The following is a 25,284-nucleotide window of genomic DNA, read 5'->3' on the forward strand; positions in this document are numbered from 1 at the left end:
CCCAACCCTGCCTATTACATACGTTTTTGATCATTTTAAATTGTATACGCTGTATATGTGATGCCCAAAAATATTTATAGTCACAAGTTTGGATGGATAATAAGCCAATTTGATGTAGTGTAAGTTGCGAATTTGACCACAACAGCGAGTATTTCAACCTGTGACAAGCCACAGCTGGAACCCATCCATCCATTATCTGCACCGCTTATTATCAGTAGGGTCGCGGGGGTGCTGGAGCCCATCCCAGCTATTTTCTGGCAGTGGGCAGGGGACACCCTGAACTGGTTGCCAGCCAGTCGCAGGGCACACAGATACAGACAACTCGCTCACTCATTCACACCTAGGGACAATTTGAACTGGCCAATTAACCCTTTATGGAATGAGGGAGGACACCAGAGTGCCCGGAGGAAACCCACGCAAGCACGGCGAGAACATGCAAACTCCACACAGTAAGGTTCGCGAGCTGGAACCATGTAGTGGAAAAGAGGCAAAAGTTGCAAGAATAGGTGTCACGTTGTGTTTGTAAAGTTTTTTATCGCTTAATAAGGGCAATTGCAATCAATAATAAGGGGATCTATTGGCTGACGTTGATATTTATGTACTTAGGTTTCAGTATGAGCAATGTTGCATGAACATTCTTAATATATAAATGTATTATAAACATAATGTCTGTGCTGTAAAACTGATTTTTACACAGAGATAAGATTATTTCAATGACAAAAGATTGGATTCGTTATTTTCAAATCATAACAATGTAGCGTCTCAAGCTTTTTAACCAACCCCACAAATTCAGCTCGATATGGTTGTTGATTAATCCTGACGTCATTCACCGAACTCACGACCTTGGTCCGAAACGAAGGGGCGTCTGCGTTATCGCCGCATTACATTTCAAAGGAAATGCGTCCTCAATTGTCGCCACGAAACCACGCATTCATATTCGTGGAAAACATACGAGCTAGTTAGTGAAATTCAACCGAGGTTTAGGACAACGTGTAGGTTTTAGGATCTTTTGTTGAGTTAGCTCCTCCCCTTCTCCCTATTTCCAGTGCGTCCGTCTCCGTGGCGGAAGTAAGCGTGATCGCTGAGGCCTTATGCTTCCAATGGCGACTGCGAACAGGCTCTGTAGTAAACTGGAGCAACCGTGGAGGGGGTCAGACCGGTGTGACAGAAATTAATTATATATATCTCATTTCTGGGGCTATTTTCTTTATTTTTTACGAAGTTCGCCCTGCATTGTGCTTCTCTCCAAAAATACGTCCGAGTCAAATGGCAAAAAATCGGAACGTTTCGCTCCTTGAAACGGGTAAGGGACCCTAAAAAGGCAGCTTAGTTTATTTTGATAGTGCTTCTGGTAATTCAATTTACGTCATTTTTTTCTCTACTTCAGAGCTTTACTACTTGATATCTCGTTTCCTAACAACGGGCCCGTGTCGGAGAACGGCTGAGGTGAGCTAGCATGCTTACCCCGTTTGTGTTATATTCTAAAATAGTTGTCGTAGCGCATTGATAACTGCCTTGGGGGAGGTAATCACCATTAATTGTCCCGTTCCACTCGACTTGCAGGTCCTGGTGAGCGAGCTAGAGGAATATCAGGTACGTGTTGTTGCTTCGTGGTGTGTGTGCTTTAGCGGCTAACCAATTATGGTGGATAGAGAATTGCAACTTATTTCAGACTTTTTAATGCCTCGATGTTTCTTTAAGTTGACATTACAGGTTTTAAACATGCTAAATGTTCTGGTTTGTGTCGAAACTCTTGTGTTACTGAGCTCTGTTTTCGACAGCTCTTACCACGGAGATTGGACTGGCTGGGAAATGAGCATCCGAGAACATATGAAGATGTGGTATGTTTGATTTTTAGTCTTTTATGTGTTTGATTTCTTTGTGAATGGATTGAAATTAAACGCGATAGAACGTGACTCCTCTTTAGCAGTTGTTTTTGCTCTTTGTTCTAATCTCTTTATAGTACTTAAGGCTTTATTCTTGATGTTGTGTTGTGCAAGGTCTCGACTAGATTCCTCAGACATAATTTGAGTCGATTTGAGATTAGAGAGCCGCAGATCTTTATGTACTCTAACGTTTTATTTATTATTTAACCACGACAGTTGTGCTGCGGATAGGGTGGGTAGTCTGGCTTCGCTTGCTACGAGGCCGATTATCGGCCAATCAGAGGCTGTGATTCGCTGCCTTGACGTTGTTTTGCCTGTGACCTGCTATCTGATTGGTCGATTAAATGTGGACGTTTTGCAACGAAAACCACGCCTCACGGAAAGCTACACAGAAGCATAATATTGACAGTTTGTGCTTCAAGATAATCACGTTTGCAATGAACACAACAGAAGAAACGTGTGTAGAAAATTAAAACAATCAAAGCACACTTTATATTTGATCCTCCTGATAACTGGGGAATCAAGTTGCTACGGAGACAGCCAGTGTGATGCATCCTCTCAAAGGATTTCAGTGCATGATTTTTTGAGAATGGAAACATCCAGTATGGGTTGAACATACCTTAAAAAATAGACCCTTTCTCCTTGTTTGTAAACACGTGTTATATAAGCAATCTGCGCGCACATTGTTGAGGCAGAATGGCGGAATTCATGTGAGTTTGAACCAGCTAGTTGATCAAATTGTATATAGCAACATCTCAAATAAGCACAGAATATGTGTAAGCAGCAAGATAGCAACTTATTTTAGGAATTAAAGTCAACAGAAAAACAGTTCGTTTAATCACCGCTAAACAATTATGAGAATCACTTTGTGGAGCTTTTTTGTGTGACTTATAGGCCACATATACAATGCCTGTACATATCGGGCAAGTATCGAGTAAATTTACTTTTTATGACAGCGAGTTAGATGGATGAAAATAATGGTTCTGGTGATAAGTTCATATTCACAGGAGCTTAGTTCACAAACAAGTTAAACGTCAAGTCGTCCATGGATATGAGTGAGTGTGTGAATGGTTGTATGTGACCTGCCCAAAGAGGGCTGAGTATAAGCGGTGCAGAAAATGGATGATTGGTATCACAATGACCCAGCACTGGTGATCCATTTTCAGGACCGGTCCACGGGCACCTCAGCTTCCCACAGCGGGCACCACATTGGGCCAGCACCACTAGTAGCAAACCTACAGTCTAGGGTAGGCATTGGTAACAAACATTTAAAGATTTGCCAAAACTTATCTTACCTCCACTTACCTCCACAGGCCTTTAAGTATATCTAAAATAGATCTCTAAGATAACTTTACAGATATGAACTATTTACAACATAAAAGTTGACTCCGTTATTTTAATGGCTTTTAGCCATAGGCTTCTACAGTACTTTTGAAAAGGCAAGTTCTCACCAGAAATTGCATTTTAAAAAATGTGTTCAATTTTTATTTGTGCATCCTTACAAACAACAACTGCGCATGTTGTTTTTGAAAATTGCAACTTTAAAAACACAACTCAACCAATAAATCTTCTCTCACATCATTCAAACTCGTACTGCTAATCTAGTTGTTTCGGGTCATGAATGGGCACGCATCCTGTGTTGTTCCGGTGACTACGTAGGCTGGAATGGGGTCTTTAAGAAGACTCGTTCAAATACAAATGACCAAGTCAAGGGAGTTTAAATCAGTTTCACTATAAATACCAAGATTCTTTCTCTTTACACTCCCTCACAGGTTGCTGCCAACAGACATGTTGCACCAGACCATTTGCTACAAATATGTAAGCAGATTGGACCAATTCTTGACAAAGAGGTTCCGTCCTGTGTCCCTGGCGTGCACTCGCTTCTGGGGTCTGGAAAGCAGTCAATGCTTAGGACCTCGAAAGGTACTGTTATTTTGTGATTTTTATTTATTTATTCATTTTTTAAAAAAATATGGCTAATTCCTGGTGACAGTCAATTAGAATTGAATTCAAAAATTGGACATTTTTTACACTGTACATTTAAAGGTGTTTGTGTGTGTCTGTGCGTGCATGCGTTTGATTGACATTGTCATCTCTTAATCAGCCAGTTTTTTTTCTTTTACGTTTTGGATAATTTTCCTGTTGATTTAGGGGTCAAGGACAAGTGATCAAATGTAGCAACTGTGTTTGAAAAATAAAAATACATGCCCACTTTTCTGAGTGTCTGCACTTTTCACTTCCAGAATTTGATGGCGTACGGCTGAAAACATCATCATATGCAGCCCTTCACAGGGGCAGACCACCAGAGAGGCCTTTGAACAGCAAAAAACCTCTACATTTAGGTATGCCAACCCTGTCTTAATACTGAATGTTTTTTTAAATGACGTACTCAAAAAGGTTTCACAAAATTGTGAAATTCAGTTGTGTTACTTTAATAACTTTTAATTGAATTATTTAAATAACCGTATTTTTTGGCTTTATAAGGCTCATCCCTCCAAAATAGTCTTATGTCATATTTTCTATACATAAGGCGCACTGGACTATAAGGTGCTCCAGTAGGGACGTCAACAAATAAGTCAGAAAGGTCACTCAAACTTTATTAACCCTTTAACGCTCTGAAGGCCCACCGGCGGGTCGTCAGACTGTTGAGAAGCACATTTGTATTTAAGACACGTACAGACACGTTGTTTGTACGATGTCACTAGTCACTAAAATACGTCGTGCCACATACCTTTGGAAAACTTACTTTTGGGGTGCTGACCATTTAAAAATATACTCATCATTGAAGAATCATAATCAGTCTGAAACATGATAGCCGAAAAATATATAGCCTGGGTAGCTCAACGAAGACGTAGTCTTTGAGACATCACATTTGATAATAATGCGGAACCATTGTCTACTCGCATTCGTGAGTGTAGTGAGTCCAACCGTGTAAAATATTTATGTACTTCATAACATGTGATAATGCCTAAAAATAAAAAATCCTCCTAAAAGCATCTTCCTGATGCTAGCTGTCTGTTAAGCCCCATAATTCCCCATTTACAAATGAACGGACGAGTAAAATATTTTCTCTTGGCCGTAGACCAACCTAACTTGTGATTCCCATATTTTTTGGCCAATTGTAGGCGTTGTTTTCCCCGCTTTAGCCTATACGAGCCTGTAAATGCTTAAAAGGACCTGCCTTTTTTACCTCCAAATAACTTTAGCCAGTAGTGACTGATTCAAATGATGATTAACACACTGGTTAGGAAATGAAAGGCCGTTTTATATATATATATATATATATATATATATATATATATATATATATATATCCCAGCATGCACTGCTCACTACTTCTATGGGGGAAAATCGAGTCGGCGGAGGCTTACCATAGTTACGAGACCTGTTGCCACTATTGACCCATATTATAAGGTGCATGGTCAGGTTTTAAAAAAATGGAAGACTTTAAGGAGCCTTATAGTGCAGAAAATGCGGTAATTCTGAAAATCAACATTTTTATTTTTTACTTTTGCTGAATGAAGTGTGACGATTGAAAGCAGTCGTTGGAAAAAAATCTGACAACGTAATTCAATTGCATTCTTACATTGCTACTTGGTATTTAAATGTTACATGGATATATGATTCCCTGCAAAAGAAGCCAAGATGAAAGTTTTCCCAGAAATATCATTAGTGTCTTACTGAAGTTAGATTTGTATTCAGTTCACGACCAGTTTCGAAAAATATTCCCACATAATTTTTGTCAATGTTTTAAAGATTTCCTTAGGCAAGAAGTAATTAATTATTAGTGTTGTTTTCAATGTATGTACTGTAAATGTCTTGATCAAAGGGCATCCAGTAGCATAACATTTTGAAAGGGTTGCCCTTTCTGTTGTTTTTCCTTGTTGTGCCCTTCCTACCTACTGTTTATATAAAAAAGTACACTTCCCTGTGCAAAAACCATTTCTTTTTGGACATTAAATACCAGTGTCCTTATTTTAATTCGTTATTGTGACAACCTCAACGACTTAATTGAATGTTTAAAATACAACAAGATATGCACAATTATTTGGAAATATTTATTCTCTGTATTTATTTTTAATCCGTTTTTGAAAAATGTGTTTGTAACCTGTTGAACATATTTTGGTTCCAAACATTGGTGGCGATGGATCTTAACTGCTGAATCTTTAATTTTATCTATGTAAAAAAAGAACAATTTCGATAGAATTTATATTTGAATTGTCCTTATTGTCATCCATATCAATGTTGTGAAACGTTATATGCAACAATATTTCATGTGGCACTCCAGGGTAAAACTTGTAATAAATACTTCAAAAACAAAAATAAGATACTTTCAGGCTAAATAGGCAAAGATATTTATGTTATTTATCTGCTATATCTACTGTTCACGACTGCAGTCTCTTTATTGTTGTGCAAAGGTAGCAACCCTTTCTTTAATGTTATGATGTGGCCAACAGTGAACGTCTGTCGAGGAAGAGAGTTGACTGGAGCACAGCACGACAGCTCAATCAATCCTGTTAGCAACTATGGGCGCATGCATCTGCATCGACGGATCCTAGGGCATTTGTCTGCTGTGTATTGTATTGCATTTGACCGCACCGGGCAGAGGATATTCACGGTAAGATGTGGCCGAATCTGTTGGCCAAGAACTTTTTTTTTTAGTAATATATGTTCAAAATTAAACACATCCAAGAATGTGTTCAAAACCTTGCTCCATGTGCTTACGTTAATGTTACCCGTTTTGTCTTATTCATCAGGGCTCAGACGACTGTTTGGTGAAGATTTGGTCTTCCTTTGACGGACGGCTTCATTCAACGCTGCGAGGACACTCTGCTGAAATCACAGACTTGGCCGTCAGTTATGAAAATACGCTTATCGCTGCGGGAAGCTGTGACAAAACCATCCGTGTGTGGTGCCTTCGTACCTGTGCACCTGTGGCTGTGCTGCAGGGACACAGTGGATCTATTACCTCCCTTCAGGTAAAGCAAAAGCTTACTTTTGAAACAAAACAAAATTCTACTAGCAGCCACGACTATGCTGGTTAAATTTTTGTTAGTGTGTTATTGATTCACATATAAAGTGGCTATATCAATACAGGCATTATTGTGTGTTGCTCTGAGTAGACCTCTTTGCCATTAAATCTTAGTCTGTTAGAGGGCTACAGTGAATCTGTAGCCATAATAACTGATTTCCAAGAACAAGTAGCCAAGCTGAACCACAATGATTTCTGTTGCACACTACTGATCGCGTAGAAGCAGTTTATCCGGCCAAGCTGAGCAATCGGAGGACAATCAATTATAGAGATTGGTTTGAACAATTTTATTGACACTTTTAACAGCAATTAAACACATTCACTATTTCATTATATCATATTCTAACAATATGAGGCTTGAACAATTTTTATCAACACTTAGTCCTGGTGATCCTATACATCTTCTACATCATAAAAGAAAAGGAATATTTTTAAAAGCAGAAAAATAACATGTAGAACCTTTTCCAGGTCTGTGTCTTCTCATTGTGATTTCTTAAACGTCTTTGTAGTTCCACAGTACGTTGCACTTCATTTAATTCAATTAATGTGTTTGATTTTTCATTTTTTCTTTCAGTTTTCACCATTTGCCAAAGGCTCAAAACGTTACATGTTATCGACTGGTACTGATGCAACTGTATGCTTCTGGCAATGGGACGTCAATAACATCAACTTTAGGTGAGTGAGTTTATTTGGAAACCGCATGAAGTATTTTTAACACCTGCTGTTGAGAAATAGGAAAACACATTTAAAATATTTTATGTGTACCAGTTCAGAAACATGCGTTGATTTCATTTTAACAATATGTGCCCTTAAAGTGATCGTCCACACAAGTTTGTTGAGCGTCCAAGACCTGGAGTTCAGACTGTGTGCTCGTCATTCAGCCCAGGTAATTTGCTCTAAAACTACTTTGTGTGTCATCTGTAAATTGAGAATGTATTTTTTTCCTTTAAGTTCATACAAATAGTATTTGTTTTTAAAGAAAACAATTTTGATTCAAACAATAAGCAAAGACATGTACAGGTACTATGTCATAAACAGGATTTTCACAAACAAGACTTGTAGGTACAGAAATGTTACATTAAATACACAACTTTGAGGCCTTTAAAGAAGCTCACATGTTTGGCTGCCGTCTTACTACTATTGAAGTCCAAACTACAAATTTGTAAATATCATGTTTCAATGTGGGCACATGCGGCTCATAGTTTGGTGTGGCTTGTATATGTACAATTTTTTTTTCCTTTAAAAACGTACTGGGTGCGGATTTTAATCAGGTGTGCTCTGTAGTCCGAATTTTAAAGTAGGCGTCCAAATTTTGTGAAGTTGTATCCTTCAGACTTCTGAAGTGCGTCTTCAAATGCACACTTCAGCTCCATTTTATCTATTACGACCTCTAGTGATGAATTATTACACAGTCTTCTAAATTTCTTGGCAGGTGGAGTTTTCTTAGCCACAGGAAGCACTGATGATGTCATCAGAATATATTACGTAGGTAGTGGAAGTCCAGAAAAGATGTCAGAACTCCATGAGCACACAGTAAGTTTATCTAATTTTTTAGCCAAATGTTAGCTTTGGAATCGACAGATTTTTCTTGCCAACTTAGAATTTGTTATGGTTCTCTTTAGGACAAAGTTGACAGTATCCAGTTTTGCCACTCGGGTGAAAGGTACACATCAAAGAAATTACTCAATTTTTAACATCCCACCTGTCAATGCAATTGGGCATTTGCTTTAAGAAAAACTCGCTGTGGTTAAACTTAATGCAATTTTCAGATTTGTGAGCGGAAGCCGTGATGGCACAGCAAGGATTTGGAAGCTCCATCAGCGCCAGCAGTGGCGATGCATCTTGCTCAACATGTCCACGAATCTTCCTGGGTGAGTTTGGTGTTCTCTGTGTCTCAAATCTCCTGCTTACCTTATTGACGAAAATGTACATGAATTAGTACAGCAAAAGTATTTTCCTGCTTCTAGATTTATTTTTTTTGTATATCGATCACTCAAAGTTTTAGATTAGCAAACCAATCTTAATAATACACAGACAACCAAAAGAAATAAAAAATGCAGTTTCAAAATGTGATTCCATTTATTAAGGCACAAAAAAAATAAAAAATTAGATAGATAGATAGATAGATAGATACTTTGTTCATCCCCGAAGGGAAATTCACATTTCCAGCAGCATCCCTGAGCTGAGAACAATCGAGAACAAAACATCACCCTATGTGGAAAATGTTGCGAACTTAATAGCGAGTTTGCCACCTTTTTTCTTCTCTTCAGTGATGAGCCATTGAGTGAAGAAGATAGCTACTTCAAGCCCAAAGTCACTATGGTAGCGTGGGATCATCATGACAATACAGTCATCACTTCCGTCAGTAACTATCTGATCAAAGTGTGGAACTCTTACACGGGACAGCTGCTCCATGTCCTCAAGGTAATCCTGCACGGGCCTTCATTAGTGTAGCAATCAAGCTAACCAAAATAGATGAAAGTAATGAAAAACATTTCTCCAGGGCCATACGGCAGAAGTGTTTGTCCTGGAGCCACACCCTTTTGATGCCCGGATTATTTTATCAGCAGGCCACGATGGGAATGTTTTCTTATGGGACTTGGTGCGAGGAATAAGCACACAACACTACTACAACATGGTATGCAACACATTTAATTGGGTTACTTTTATCAAGGAGTTTTTCTTTTTTGAAGGAAACGCATTTTGAGACTTTTATTTTACAACGACTTGTCTGGTAGCCAAAAATTTAAGGAGAACAATGTTGACATGACAACAAGTTTTCAGGTTTGTGAGAGTTTGACTTGTAGGTCCAGTCAGAGTAATTTACGTAAGGGTCTCGAAGGATTTTATACACTCAATGTTGACAAATGTTAACGATTTGTATGTCCCACCCCCTAAAAACAGATTGAGGGCCAAGGTTACGGAGCAGTTTTTGACTGCAAGTTCACTCCTGATGGTCAACGTTTCGCCTGCACAGACTCACATGGCCATCTCCTTGTCTTTGGCATTGGTAGCTCAAAACACTATGAAAAGGCAAGAAAAACTTGTATTAAACTCATATCAAGTTCTTCCGGATATCCTGTTTAGCTCATGTCTATTTCTCTTGGTCCTCATACAGCTACCAGATCAAGTTTTCTTCCATACAGACTACAGACCTTTGATTAGGGATGGCAATGGGTTTGTGCTTGATGAACAGACCCAGCAAGCACCACATCTCATGCCCCCACCATTTCTAGTGGACGTGGATGGAAACCCCCATCCGCCAAGGTAGACCTGTAGTTAAATGCCTTCACTATTCTGTTGTCACACCGCAAAATACAAAAACATACATTGAAAGCATATACATCTTTTTGAAACATTTTTGGGGATGTTTCCTAGATATCAGCGGCTTGTTCCAGGCCGTGAGAATGTTGCAGCAGAACACTTAGTTCCTCAGCTTGGATATGTTGCCACCAGTAAGAACAAAACTGACAATGTGAATGTGATTGTTTTAAACTGTATGTTTTTTATCATCATGGTAATCTCTTGTTCAGGTGACGGAGAGGTGGTGGAGCAAGTAATTAGTCAGCAGACAGCAGAAGTTGAAGAAGCCCCTATCAGACGAAGCAGCTTACTCGATGAGGCCATTCGTAATCTTCAGCAGCAACAAGAGCGTCAGAACCATGCTGAATCAACGGGGGGACCTGCAGTTTCACAACCTGGGGGCCAAGGGGCAGCTATACCACCAACCCCAAGCACACCACGGCGAGGTATGGTTATTTAGGTTTCATTCATCAAGTATTTTTGTTTGGAGCTGGTTAAATGAAAACCCTCCTTGAAATATATTTCCTTCTTTACTGCAGTGTCTGTAAATGATCGCGCAGAAGTGCAGTCTCCTCCTAATGTGGGTTTGCGGCGGAGTGGACAGGTTGAAGGTGTCAGGCAGATGCACCAGAATGCACCTCGCAGTCAGATGGCAACGGAGAGAGATCTACAGGCTTGGAGGCATCGGGTAGTGGTGCCAGAGCTCCCACCGAGCAGCTACAGGTAAAGAGAAGTCTGATAATCAGAATTCAAAGGAACTTGTGAACTGTTAATAGTTTGTACGCGTTTGAGAAATGATTACAATTTTTTTCTCCATTATTTGTATTTTTCAAATGTAATTTTTTTGCAGTCACACATATTAGATGCTTTTTAACAGTTGTGTCTAGGTTTATATTACTAGTCCTGTTGTTTGTCTTTAGGTTCAATAGGATACAGTTAAAATTTCTGTATAACCTCTTCTACCAATTCATCATTTCTATCTTCTCAAATTCCAGTGTTTCTCATCTGATTATGTTCCAGGGACCAGGTTAATGCTAGGGCTGCCAAAGGAGATGAAGAAGTGGCCTTATACAACACCAAAAAGCGACGCATAATGTACAGCAGCTGTCGAGTAGGTTAAGTTCTCTTTCTTGTTTTGTAGTTGGATCAGATTAGCTACAGCCTTGTGTTTCCAGCACCTACGATAATGACAAAATGATTTGTGTTTTGTCCAGTCATCATTTTCTCACAATAGTCAAGTCCAGTCATATTTATTTTTATAGCCCAAAAGTATCAAAGGGCTGTACAGAGCACAACAATAACTAGTAAAATACAACATCAGCCATATAAAATATTTTTGTAAGAACTGGGAAATTTTAAGCAAAATACAAAAATTATGACATAGATTTTATACCTTCATATACAAATCTGAAATGTCAAACTTTAAAATTCATACATAATATTTAAGTAGTGTATTTTGGATGTTATAGGAATGTTAGGCACAGGATTGTTAAAGTAATAATAATAATAATAATGCATTTTATTTAAAAGCGCCTTTCAGGCCACCCAAGGACACTGTACAAACAATGAAAAAAAATACAATTTAAAAAGTTGTAAACGAAATAATAAATAAAAACAGGACATAAAATCATAAAAAAACAAAGGAAATGGAGAAGCTATGTGTTGTAGGCAGTCCTGAACAGGTGTGTTTTTAGACGGGACTTAAAAGTGGAGAGAGATGTGCAGTTTTGGAGGTCCGGAGGTAGATTATTCCAAAGCTTGGGAGCAGCGCGACTGAAGGCTCTGGCTCCCATGGTGCTCAGGTGGGCAGGGGGCACTGACAGTCGGAGGGAGGACGAGGATCTGAGGGAGCGAGTGGGGACGTGCACCTGGAGAAGGTCGGACAGGTAAGGAGGAGCCAGGTTGTGGATGGCCATATATGTATATAGGATGAGTTTGTAGCTGATGCGATGCTGAACAGGAAGCCAGTGTAGCTGTTGGAGAACGGGGGTGATGTGCTGCTGGGAAGATGTTTTTGTGATGATGCGAGCAGAGGCGTTTTGAACCAGCTGAATTTTATGGAGGGACTTTTGAGGAAGGCCGAAGAGGAGAGCATTGCAGTAGTCAAGGCGGGATGTGACAAGACTGTGGACGAGAATAGCAGTGGTGCGGGGGGTGAGGGAAGGGCGGAGTCTGGTAATATTGCGGAGGTGGAAGTAAGCAGTGCGGGTGATGGTGTTGATATGTGAGTGGAAGGTAAGCATGCTATCCAGGATGACACCCAGACTCTTGACCTGGGGGGAGGGGGACACTAAGGAGCTGTCGATGTTGAGAGAGAAGTTGTTTACTTTGGATAAAGTGGATTTGGTGCCAAGAAGGAGGAATTCAGTTTTATTGGCATTTAATTTAAGAAAGTTTGTTGTGAACCATGTTTTGAGTTCGGAAAGGCAAGAGGTGAGGGAGGGAGGTGGGAGTATGGAGTTTGGTTTGCAGGAGAGGTAGAGTTGGGTGTCATCAGCAAAGCAGTGAAATTGGATATTAAATTTGCGGAGGATATGACCAAGAGGCAAGAGGTAGATGATGAAGAGAAGAGGACCCAAGACAGATCCCTGGGGTACACCTGTGGTGACTAGGGAGGGCTTTGAGGTGAAAGATTTCAGCTGGACAAACTGAGTGCGGCCAGTGAGATAGGAATGGAACCAGCTGAGGGGCGTATGAGTGAGACCAATGGAGGAGAGTCTATTGAGGAGGATAGGGTGAGAGATTGTGTCGAAGGCGGCGCTCAAGTCTAGGAGGATGAGGATGGAGACCAAACCGGAGTCAGATGCTATGAGGAGATCATTTACAATGCGGATTAGGGCAGTCTCTGTGCTGTGGCGGGGGCGGAAACCAGACTGAAAGGGCTCATAGAGAGAGTGGAGGGACAGGTGCGAGTGGAGTTGAGCAGCAACAGTTTTTTCAAGGATTTTTGAAATAAATGGAAGGTTGGAGATGGGGCGAAGGTTGTCAAAGTTGTTGGGGTCGGCACCATGTTTTTTCAGCGTAGGGGTAACAGCAGCGGTTTTGAAAAGTGATGGGACGATACCAGAAGAGAGTGAGGAGTGGATAATGGCAGATATGAGAGGAAGCAGAGAAGGGAGGCAGGATTTAACAAGGGATGAAGGGAGGGGATCAAGCTGGCAAGTGGTGGGCTTGGATTTGAGTATGAGGTTGGATAATTCAGCAGTCGTGGGTGGAGCAAAACTGGAGAAGAAGTGACAAGCAGAAGGAAATTCAGATGGGGAGGGAGCAGACAGGTTTTGATGGAGTTGGTGGTGAATCTTAAGGATTTTGTGATTGAAGTACTCCATTATGGAGTTGCAGGTTGCTGTGGAGTACAGGTGGAGGGGGAGAGAATTTGGTGGCTGGAGGATTTTGTTCATGACAGAGAAGAGAGTTCTTGAATTTCCTTCGTTGGAAAGGATGAGGCCGGAATAGTAGCTGGATTTGGTTTGTGTAATTTGGTCCTTGTATTTAGCAGTATGGGTAGTGTACATGTCCTTATGGATGGTGAGGCCGGTTTTCTTATAAAGTCGCTCAAGTTGGCGGTTCTTTGATTTCATTGACCGAAGAGCGGGTGTAAACCAGGGGGCAGATGTGGAGAATGAGGCAGTCCTGGTTTTCAGGGGGGCAATAGAATTTAGAATATTTGTGAGGCAGGTATTGTAGTGAGAGGTGAGCTCATCCGGGCTTGAAAGAGCTTCTGGGGGTGGGGAACGGTCAATAATGGAGCAGAGGGTGTCAATGTTGATATTTTTGGTATTACGGAAAGAAATGAGACGGGAGGTTTTGACAGTAGAGAGACAGAGTACGGTGTTAAAAGTGAGGAGGACATGATCAGATTCAGGAAAGACGTTGGAAGTGGGCTTGGAAGTAGAGAGGCCGGAGCAGCAGACCAGGTCCAATGTGTGGCCTTTAATGTGGGTGGGGAAGTCAATAAGGCTGTGTATCCCAAGACTCTCCAGGCAAGATGTAAAGTCTCTGGTGAGTGGCAGGTTGGGATTGTCCATGTGAATATTGAAATCTCCCAATAAAATTAAATTTGGCGAGAGAGTGGATAAATGTGAAATTAAGCTGGAGAATTCATTGATAAAATCACTATGTGGCTTTGGGGGGCGATAAATTGAAGCAATGATGGTTGGCGTGGGTCCTGGGAGCTTAATCACCAGACACTCAAAGGAAGTCAATGCAGTGACAGGTACAGGCAAGACTTTCCACTTCTCACGGTGAATTACCGCGAGACCTCCTCCACGGCCGTTGCCACGGGGACGGCAGATGTAAACAAAGCTGGGGGGGGTGGAGTCATTTAGAGCAGCGAAGTCATTTGTTTGTTGCCAAGTTTCTGTTAAAACGAGGAAGTCGAGTTTTCGTTCGGCAAGGACGTCTTGGATTAGGTGGCCCTTGTTCGTGAGTGAGCGGACGTTCAGCAATCCAAAGTTTACGGCGGATGTGTCATGTTTGACGGCGGCAGTGCTGTTAGCCGACCTAGCTAGGCGGGCTAATGCATGGCAGTTAGCCCTACGGCTGCAGTTTAAGGGAGGGCGTCGAGAAGTGGACCAGGTTGAGGTGATTGAGCCGGGGTTTCTATACTCGACGTGCCTGCGCGATCCGCGGTGAATGTAGCGGCGTCGAGGCAGGCGAGCGATGTCAGGATGGTGGAGCAGCTCCGGTGGCGGGGGCCCCAGTGCAATCCACCGGATCCGGAGAAGATCCGCGATGGAATACTGGAGCAATCCTGTCACTGGATGGTGGCAGAACGACTCCTGACGTTCAGGAATCGGGAATAGTCCAAAAGCGGCGATGTTTTGGCACGCCATGACGAGGGAGAGAGGCCAGTGAAAAAGTAGACTTCGAAAAAGTTTTTGGGAGTGAGAAGCGGCGACATACACGCCAGCGTCCTCTCACCACCGGAAGTTTCACTAAAAGGGATACCAAAGTATATTTCTTTGTATTTTAATGACTTTTCACATATCCGCAAAATTAAGTTTCCTCTGTTTATTTTCTGTGCATAATGTATGGTTATTGAACATTAATATTCAACACCTGTTTTCTAGTAAATTTGAGCACAATTAAACACTTTTTCAAAATAATTTTTCATTTAGCCTCATTGTTTGTGATCCCCCTCAGGTTGATCTATATCCTCACCTATTCAATATTTAAAGTGTTTGCAAATCTTTCCACATCCTCCCAGGATGACTCTGATGAGGAGTCTCCCTCTGCAAAGCGAGCACATAGTCGCTGTGATGCGCCGGAATTCGTCATCCTATCATGTGAGGAGGGTGAGGAAACTGCAAGCTCTGACGCACACACAGAGGTATCGCATTCATCACTTTCTTGAGACTTGTCTGAAAATGTTATTCAGCTCCTGCCGGTCATTTTAGTGTATTGTAAACTGCCAAATCTTCTGTCTATTCAGGACCAGGACTTGGATGGCAGTGAACTGGAATCATCGAATGATGAGGAGTGGAATAGTGACAGTCCAAGGTATAGTAATTATTTCATTCATTTCACATAATTAGGATGTATATTTATTTGAACTTTAACCTTAACATATTTTTTCTTAGCAAGAGCAGCATTGATTTATTAATGTGACTTAAATTGTGCAGTCACTCGTCTAGTGAATATTCAGACTGGACAGCAGATGCTGGCATCAATCTACAGCCCTCGACTCCCTTCTCATCACGTAAACGAGTGCGGCGTCAGCTCAGCAGTTCAGAAGAAGAAGAAGAAGAAGAGGAAGAGGAGGAGGAGGAGGACAATGAAGAGGAAGAAGAGAAAGAGCAGCAAGTGCAGCAGCAACATCAAAGTGATGAAGATGACAAAACTGCAACAAAAGAAAAAGAAAAGGCCAAAAACACAAAGAACAAGTCTCCCAGAGTGAGTTTTGAAAACTAAGTAATTGCACTAATTGTGGAGTACTGGGGGATGTGTATTTGACTGTGTCATCCAGTTTTAGTAACGTTGATCACTTTATTACACTTTCTCTCCAAGCAGCGGCCAAAAGTCAGACAATCTATTAACCGAGAAGTGTCCAATGAGTTTAGACCTTCGATATGGATCACCGATGTTTTCCCTAGGAAATCTCCTTTTGTGCCGCAGATGGGTGATGAGGTGTGTAGCGGTACTTATACTAATCTTTCTATTAACTTGGTGTGTAGCAGTACTAATGATAATCTTTTTCTGTCAAATATTTTTGTCATGTCATGCTTCTATTTATATTTGCTTCAAATTACAATGAACAAAATGTTTCCTCTTGTTTCTCTTGCCAATAAAGCATGTCCCTTTCTGATTTAGGTGATTTACTTCAGACAAGGCCACGAGGCTTATGTGGAGGCTGTAAGACGAAATGACTTGTACCCCATTAACTTGGACAAACAACCCTGGAAGAAAATGGAACTACGGGTAAGCCAGGAAAATAAGACCAAAAGTACAGTTAAAAATGTGTATATTTTTCTGATAAAATGTACCTGCCTGGTTTATTCCCGATCTAGAAAAGGGGTAGCTTTCCTTTACAAATTCTATTTTCATCACTTCTTTTCCAGGACCAAGAATTTGTGAAGATTACTGGGATCAAATATGAAGTCTGCCCCCCTACACTCTGCTGTTTGAAACTGACTCTGATTGACCCTGGCACAGGCAAAATCACAGACAAGTCCTTCTCCGTCAAGTAAGTTATCTCTGCCAGGCAGTTCTGCTCACCTCTTTATTTTCAATGAGCACGAATCATTTCTCTTCTCAGATATCACGATATGCCCGATGTAATAGATTTCCTGGTGCTAAGGCAAAGTTATGATGAGGCCCTTCGTAGAAACTGGCGGCCAGGTGTGTTAAAACAACAGGGACCGTCATATAAGCTTTTATTGCACAAATGAAGTATTGAGCTGAAGCCTGTACACGTGTTCTTTTTCCAGGTGATAGATTCCGTTCAGTTATTGATGATGCCTGGTGGTTTGGTACCATAGTTTGTCAGGAGCCGTACCAGCCAGAATACTCAGACAGCCTCTTCCAGTGTTTTACAGTCAGGTGGGTGAAAAACAAATCCACATGCTTACCCTAGTTAGCACAACACACCCAACTTGTCTTAGCCAGTGCAAACTTAATGACTTGACCAATAACTGTTTCTGTTTTATTAGATGGGATAATGGAGAAAATGAAAAGCTAAGTCCCTGGGATATGGAACCAATTCCAGATGATGGTAACATTTAACCCTAACTTGTGTTAAAAACAGCTTCCTCAAATTGGCGATATTTCATTCAGTGACTTTTCATTCAGCTGAGCTTCCAGAGACAGAAGGAGGCAGCATTCCTGTTACAGCAGAGGAGATGAGCGAGCTAATGTACAAGCCTCTGAAGGGCGAGTGGGGAGAGAGGAGCCGTGAGCAGGAGTGCGAACGAATCGTTGCTGGCATAAGCCAACTCATCTCTGTTGGTGTGTACTTCGAACCCTTAACAATTCCTTAACGAGTATCAACTTTAAAAATGCATCTCGATTGGAATGGTGGTACAATATTTATTACTGCAAGCACATTGTCTGGTCTTGACATGCCTTTTCACATGAGAGTTCACTTGCATTTTTACCATTTTTATCATAACGTAAAGACTCCATACTCCGAATGATGTTCTTTACCAAATGCCTGTTCTTTGGCAAAATCTAATACATTTTATTGAAAATACCCCAAAACCTCCATCCATTGGGGAAGTGTTTGGTGAGGAATACCTCATATCATATACTTTCAGGCAGTTTTTTTAAAACAATCTTATAAGCAATCTAAGTGTTGTCTTTTACTATGCATGAAGTAGTCTAAATTAAAGTAGCTGACATTTTCAGTAAATTGATGGAAAAAAATTCATCAATTTATAAGGGAAAGGCCAATCCCCCCAGAATTAACAAAAAATTGTACTGATATAATGGCCAAAAGGTCAATCGGTTCACCCCAAACACTGTTCAATCTTAATTACAAATTCTGTTTAATCATATCCAACGCTAAACCTCCCTTCCTCTTTTAATATTGCAGAGATTTCCGCTCCCTTCTCTGGCCCTGTAGACTTAATCCAGTATCCCACCTACTGTACTGTGATTGCTTACCCAACTGATCTGGAGACCATACGATTTCGACTCATGAACAAATTCTACAGGTTAGCCTTTATTGTGTGGGACATCATCATATCCACTTGATTCAGTTCTGATTTAGTTCACAATATGAAATGACACTTATTCGTTGATCTACAGACGCTTGTCAGCATTAATTTGGGATATCCGATACATTGCACACAATGCACGCACTTTCAACGAGCCAAGGAGCAAGATTGCACATTCTGCAAAAATTCTAACTAATGTTCTGCAGAAATTTGTCAAGTAAGACTCTTGAATTCTTCTTTTTTTTTCAATTCACTTCTCTAAATATTGAACTTTTACAAATTTGGACTTTCTGTCTTCTTGTAGTAATCCAAGCTGCACAGACATCCTGGAGATTTATAATGTTGTCGACGAAATGGACGAGGATGATGAGGTACCTCAACTACCTTTTTGATTGACCTGTCATTTATTTCGTGAAGTGCAATGGAAACTTTTTCATATACACAGGAAGCGGACAATGAGGCACCGGGAACTTCCTCAGGACACAGGCTGCGTCAGGTAATTATTACCAAATTTATCCATTCAAACGGCTAAAAGATAAGTCACTTTTTAGAATTTTAAACATAATTATTTCTTTAAAATGCCTTTAAATGAGGGATTTTTCATTTATTTCAGCGCTCAGTGGAGGTGCTGCCAGACCGAGAAGCATGGAAAGAGCAGAGCAAAAATCTTCTTAATTACATATTTGAGTGTGAGGATTCTGAGCCATTCAGACAGCCGGTGGATCCTGGCAATTATCCTGTGAGTTATGCACTGCAAGTCTAACGGATGAAAATTGTTCAAATGCTGTCCCTCAGTTATAACTTCTATTAATTTACCAGGACTACCACGACATCATTGACACACCAATGGACTTAGGCACTGTAAAAAGGACCTTAGAAGAAGAACGCTATGAAAATCCAATAGAGCTTTGCAAAGACACACGTTTGATATTTGCAAATGCCAAAGCGTACACGCCCAATAAGCGCTCAAAGGTAGGAATAAATGGTTTATAAACTAGGGTTATAATAGAAAATGTTACTAAAAGGATGTAATTTATGTCAAGGTAAATTATATGTTGTTGTTTTTTTGACAATTTTTTCCCCTCCTAGATTTACAGCATGACCTTGCGACTGTCCGCTTTCTTTGAGGAGCAAATCCGAACCATCATATCAGATTACAAAACGGCAGTGAAAAGCAGTGCCAGGCTCCGTCGCAGTCAGCGGTTTAAAAAGAAAATGCAGCACGATCAGTCTGTCCCCTCAGCAAGGTGTGCATTGTTCCAATAGTTTTAGATTTCATATGGAGAGGCCAGTAAAACATTGAAATAGTATATCATGCGAGTGTTAACACTTGCCTCAGAAACCTAGATCGAACACATCTATAGAATGATTGATTACTCCTAGCCTGCATTGTCATTGCAGCTAAAATAAAGGTAAATCAACTAACCATTTTACATTTAAATTTGTATATTACATCATATTTGATATACTTACGGTCAAACTACTGAGTCACTTCTCAAAATGAGTGAGTGCTCTTTTTATTGACATCATTCAAAACCATTATCGTTCAATATTAAGACCGAATGTATTTATATTCCCTTTTCATGAGTCAATGTCTCATAAAAAGTTTTTTCTGCCTTCAGCCAAAAGAGAGATTCTGCCAAAACTCAGGAAAAAACAAAGTCTGTGTCTGGAATCAAATCTACCTCCGCCAAAACAATGGTTCCTGAGCGGGTCAGGAGGACTCGAAGAAGCAATACTGATAACAGGTCCTCAGAAGATGATTCTGCTTCTAAAGCTGCCTTATCAACAGCAGGTACATCAAATATCCCGTTTCCCACATTGTGGTGCCCTTGGTCAATATACTTTGCACATCGACTCGGTGCTCTGTTCTCAAGTCTAAAACTACAAATCAATCATATGCTATACTGTTAAATACATGATGCTGTCTTCAGAAAACTAATTTTGATAAGGACTTTCCGGCATTTCCTCTTCAGAATCTGACAGTGAATCAGAAGAGAGTCGCCCCGGTTCGTCCAAGCACAATGCAGGCAAACCGAACTCAAGAGTCACAAGGGGAAGCGCTTCCAACCAGCGTAAAAAAGGTCTGCTGTGCCTTTTTGTTGGATGAAGTGTAATATATAAGTTGGCATTTGCAAAGACCTATAATTATGTTTCACTAGTTGCTGAGAGTGACAGTGATGAGAAGGATGTTGAAGAATACGATGAGCCGTTGGACAGTGATGAAGGACGTGAGAATGAAGAGGCATCATCTTCAGATGGTCGCTATCACAGCAGGTTAGCCAAAACCAGGAGCAAGCGGCTGACTAGAAATGCTGCCGCTGCTGCGGACAGAAAGAAGACAGGTAAGCAATCATAATCATCATTTTTATATTACCATGTATTTATGGTTCTCATTCATTGTGTGTGCAGAAGGCAGAGCCAAAGTAAACGGTCACACCAACAGGTCCTCCCGAAGAGACAGGCGTCACTTTAAAAATTGTGACAGAGCATTATCCCAGGATTCTGACGATGCGGAGAAAGAAGAAAAGCCTGTACGCCGACCACTAAAGAGGAAAACGGCAAGGGCAGCTGTCAACAAGATAAAACTCCTTGAAGCATCAGATGAGGACGATAAGGAGGAAGAAAAGGAAGATGACTATGAAGAGCCAATAAGAAGTTACCTTCGCAACACTTCCCGGTCCAGCAAACGTACTGCAGTGCTGCAGAGCAGCTCGGAGTCGGATAGAGAGCAACAGGGTGGGTATTTGTGGTTTGTTGCAGACAGATCTTGTGAACTTAACCATCTTGGGCATTTTTTACCTGAGGGCATTTTTTTTTTACCTGAAGTTGTTTTTAATTGGTAATTACTGTTCCATAAATCCCTGATTACTGCAAGAGGTGGTGCATCAGGTCTTGTTTAATGCACATATGCAGCACCTCCCTCTTCTAGTCTTGAGTGGTGAAATACAAAAATCCTCTAACCAAAACCTGTTCAAATACTGGCTTTGTAATGACTTTCTAATTTTGCCTGAGTTCTTAGATGAAAATAATTTTTTTTCCCAAAACCTTATAATGGAAAAAATAACATATTATTATGTTTTTCTAGCTTCGGCAAATTCAAAAGAATTGTCTGAAGAATCCCAGGATGAGGAAGATCTCAATTCTGGCAGCGCTTCAAGCTCTTCCAGGAAGAAGCAAAATGGACCTTCTACTACGAAGAGCAACGGTGGGTTGATAACTGTATTTGTTAACAGGGCAATTTGTACATATATTTGACATCTAGAGGTGAACTAATAGAAGTAGATGCTCAAAGTGTGTGCACAGGGTTCTTGAACCCAATGCACTGCTCAAAAATTCAAGGAATACTTTTAAACTAAAGTACAGTAACGTATAGGTTAAACTTATCTGATATTGATTTGATCAGTAGTTGTAGGGGTCATTAATCACGATTGACTAATTTGATATCAATGGATAGCTAGGATGGGCTCCAGCACCCACGCGACCCTACTGAGGATAAGCGGTACAGATGATGGATGGATGGATGGATGGAAACAGTTGCATCAGAGGGTTATTCATTGCTCTGAGTCTTAAAAGTTCTTGACCCCTGTGCAAGAGTATGCAGGCAGTTCTTGAGGATCAAAGATTTTATATAGTTGCTGACCCCCAAATTAATCCGGCTTAAAACCAATAAAACACCTCTGGGACGTTGTTTAGCCAGTGTTTCTTTTCAAAATCTCCAGGAACTCCGCTTTTACATGGTCCAGATTTGAGAGATCTTAAGGATACCATCAATCATCTTTATTAGCATGCCTTCGCGTTGTCAGGCATACGTACAAAGATGAGAATTCCTTTGTGATGCTATCATGACATATTTGCAAAATGTACCAATGTGCTATTTTATTATTTTCACTTAATCTTTGGGTTGTGTAGGATTTCCTCCCCCCTCTCTATAAAGGGACCATTTTTGTTTTTAAAAAAATTGAATGACATTGTTTTTGTTAATAATAAATCCTCCAATTATCAGGATAAATAGTCATATTATCGAAGTGTTCCTCACATTTTATTAGCATTTTTATCTTTGCAATATATTAACAGAAGAGAAAAAAATTCAACAGGTTTTTTGAGCCGACAATGTAATTTAAATAGTCATTACTAGACTACGTGAGAATATTCTTTATTTAAATTGAGAGATAAAGTTGTTATTGTTTTCAAAACAGGGGAAGTGAATGTTTCAAATTAAAAATGAAAACCGTCACGCTATACTTTTAAAAAAATATATATTTGTTTAACTTGCAGGAACTTCGACCTCTGTCAATGGACATGGGCCAAAACGCAAGTGTGACAGCAGCTCAAAACAGGAGGAGGAAACTGCTCAAGATAGTTCTGGGGATGCAGATGAGGAAGATTTTCGTCAAAAGCAAAATAGAAACTCGGCTAGAAAGATGAGGATTACCAGTGAGGAGGAAGCGGAGGAGCACCAAGAAAACACTAAACAAAGGACCAGCCGACGACAACTTTCTATAAGCTCAGATGAAATGGACTGTCCTCAAAAACGTTTACCTCAAAATGGGAGAATCAAAGAGCAAACTTCCATCAAGGACTCCAAAAAGAGTAAAGTGTCTCAAAGCCAAGAAAAACAAAAACCTGATGCAAATGATTCTAAGGTGCTAAGCCGTACACCCAAAAAACACAAAAAGAGATTGAAAAAAAGTCAACAGAGTGAATCGGAAAGCTGCTGCTCAAGTGATAATTTTGGGAGCAAGAACAGAAGGTCCACAAGAAACAACAATAATAAAACAAAAAGACTTCTGGATGACTCGCCTGCTTTCGAGAGTTCAGAGCTGGAGTGCAAACCCAAAAAGTCCAGGAGAAAACGCTCCACCGGTTCATCGGACGAAGAGTCTGAAGAATCGGACGTTTCCAACAAGCGGCTTAACCTGAGAGTGCTCCCTAAAAAGAAATACATCAGTGACAGCTCTGCTTCTGAGGAAGACTCTGGGAGCCAGAGCAAAACGAGAAATGGGAACGAAGCAGGCTTGGCGCGGAGGCAAGACGGCACGTCGAAAAGAAACTCTCAAAACAAAAGCTGCATTCGAATGTCTTCCAAAAGAAAGCGAATTTACACCTCAGCATCTGAAGATGAAGAGAGACCGCCCATGGTCAAGAAGATGAAGACCTCAAAATGGGATTCAAAACGAAAAACTGAGAAGGATCTCGTTTCCCTGAACAACTCTAGCGAGGAAGAAGGTGATGTTAGTCGACTGTGGAGAGGGAAGAAAGTGAAGTCACAAAAACGCACAGAGCGTAAGGAAAGCTGCAGCAGTAATTATAGTAAAGACTCTGAAAGTGAGCGGTGGTCCGTAGCCAGTGAAGAATCATGCGCCAGCTCAGGGTCACGCAACAGTCCAAAGAGGAATAATCGAAGAGGGCCTGGAAATGTTAAAAGAACTTCAGGTCGCCAATTAAGGCAACGGCGACCGCAACTGGTCTTTGAAGAAGAGGACACTGACGGGTCGTACAGCAATCCACGGAAAAAGGGGCGCATCAACACCCGGAACCAGGGCAAGCGGACTGTCCTCTATCACGACAGCGAGTAGTAGGATGATGGATAAGAACTTAAGGAGGTAAAGGCACTTGATGTTATGGTAGCAGCACTGGTTTCCTTGAAGAAAAAAATGCTGTGAATCTGATTCAGGGATATTTATATTTTCTATGAAAAACACATTTATAGATGTAATACAAATTCAAGCATTAAACGCCACCTGCCAGTCCTGCTTGATACGATAGTGCGCGGCTGACTAATGTAAGGAATCTTGGGTGCTATCTAATATACCTCTGTTAATTCTAGGCATATTGCTGGCTTGCACTAAGAAACACTGTAAGGAGGTATTTCATATTGTTTTGCATCAGAAACTCAGGGGTCAACAAAGTTTACTGCAGTCTCAGATGTGTGCTTTTTGGGGGGACGGGCACTACCAAATGGACAAGCAACACTTCTGTGTGGGTAAATATTTAAGCACATGCAACTGAGACTTAACCAATTCACATTGTCACTTAAGACTACAGCACTCCTTTTGTAAACCCATAAGATGTTTTTCTTTTTGTTACTGTAAGAGTCGATATGAGCCAAATGAAATGTTTTCCCACTATGTTGCTTTTTGTTCACCTAATTTAGATTATTTTTTGTAAATAAGTGTAGGTCTAAGAAGACAAATTGGCCATAAGTAATTAGTAACATGTTTATTTAAAATTGTATTTCAATTCAAACTTGCCATTTGTCACAAATTGGTACCTTTTGTTTCTAAGTACAGGTTATAGGGTGTACTAGCAAAATGTGATTTCTCATATTGGGAAGACGTTTAAGATATCCTGTTACTTTCAGTGTTAAATTGTTTTTCAACGTTGACTAAAACATTAGTTTGATTTATTGCAGTTGCTTTGACAGGTTGCTCAATGGTTTTCCTACTACATCTTAAACAGAATAAAAATGGAAAATGAGTTGACGCTGTGTGTCTTTTGGTTTGCAATCAAGATTTATTTAGCTCGGATCTTTATACTGTAGTTGGTAATTCAAAATTAGAATTACAATTCTCTACTGTCATTTTAAACGTGAACATTTTTACCACAAGATTAGAACTTTAAAAATTGAGAAAAATAAGGGGAAAAGGGGGCATTATTTTAGCGAGTTGGAGCTTGACAAAAAAATAATTGCGAAGTACTGTACTGGTTGGGGGCAGCACGGCGGGGCATTGGTTAGTGCGTGTGCGGCACAGTTCTGAGGTCATGAGATCGAACCTCCTGTGTGGAGTTTGCATGTTCTCATGCTTGCGTGGGGTTTTTTCCAGGCACTCTGGTTTCCTACCACATTCCAAAAACATGGATGTTCGGTTAATTGGCCGGACCAAATTGTCCCAAGGTGTGAATG

The 25,284-nt window shown here is 40.6% G+C and overlaps 1 protein-coding gene across 2 annotated transcripts; it reads left to right on the forward strand.

Moving 5' to 3' along the window:
• Positions 1–1,063: 1,063 nt before the first annotated feature.
• brwd1 (bromodomain and WD repeat domain containing 1) lies at positions 1,064–24,857 on the forward strand. 2 transcript variants are annotated; one of them, XM_088345005.1, is made up of 44 exons: positions 1,064–1,303; positions 1,388–1,446; positions 1,564–1,593; positions 1,782–1,841; positions 3,659–3,809; positions 4,130–4,228; positions 6,344–6,504; positions 6,644–6,865; positions 7,493–7,593; positions 7,734–7,804; positions 8,351–8,451; positions 8,541–8,581; positions 8,688–8,789; positions 9,189–9,342; positions 9,422–9,556; positions 9,823–9,951; positions 10,037–10,185; positions 10,297–10,373; positions 10,452–10,667; positions 10,761–10,944; positions 11,242–11,332; positions 15,431–15,553; positions 15,656–15,723; positions 15,846–16,116; positions 16,231–16,350; positions 16,534–16,641; positions 16,782–16,906; positions 16,979–17,061; positions 17,151–17,262; positions 17,373–17,434; positions 17,512–17,667; positions 18,254–18,374; positions 18,469–18,594; positions 18,682–18,748; positions 18,823–18,873; positions 18,991–19,116; positions 19,197–19,349; positions 19,467–19,624; positions 20,000–20,172; positions 20,354–20,461; positions 20,540–20,722; positions 20,790–21,116; positions 21,466–21,585; positions 22,656–24,857. In XM_088345005.1, the coding sequence occupies exons 1-44, from the start codon at positions 1,267–1,269 to the stop codon at positions 23,954–23,956; spliced, it is 6,612 nt and encodes a 2,203-aa protein (XP_088201131.1). In that variant the 5' UTR covers positions 1,064–1,266; the 3' UTR covers positions 23,957–24,857. The 2 variants fall into 2 exon arrangements, with proteins under 2 accessions (XP_088201131.1, XP_088201132.1); XM_088345006.1 differs by having other exon boundaries at positions 16,234–16,350.
• Positions 24,858–25,284: the final 427 nt, after the last annotated feature.

This window comes from Urocampus carinirostris, chromosome 10, assembly GCF_059441175.1.
Source record: "Urocampus carinirostris isolate Australia breed hairy pipefish chromosome 10, RoL_Ucar_1.0, whole genome shotgun sequence".
Classification (NCBI taxonomy): domain Eukaryota; kingdom Metazoa; phylum Chordata; class Actinopteri; order Syngnathiformes; family Syngnathidae; genus Urocampus; species Urocampus carinirostris.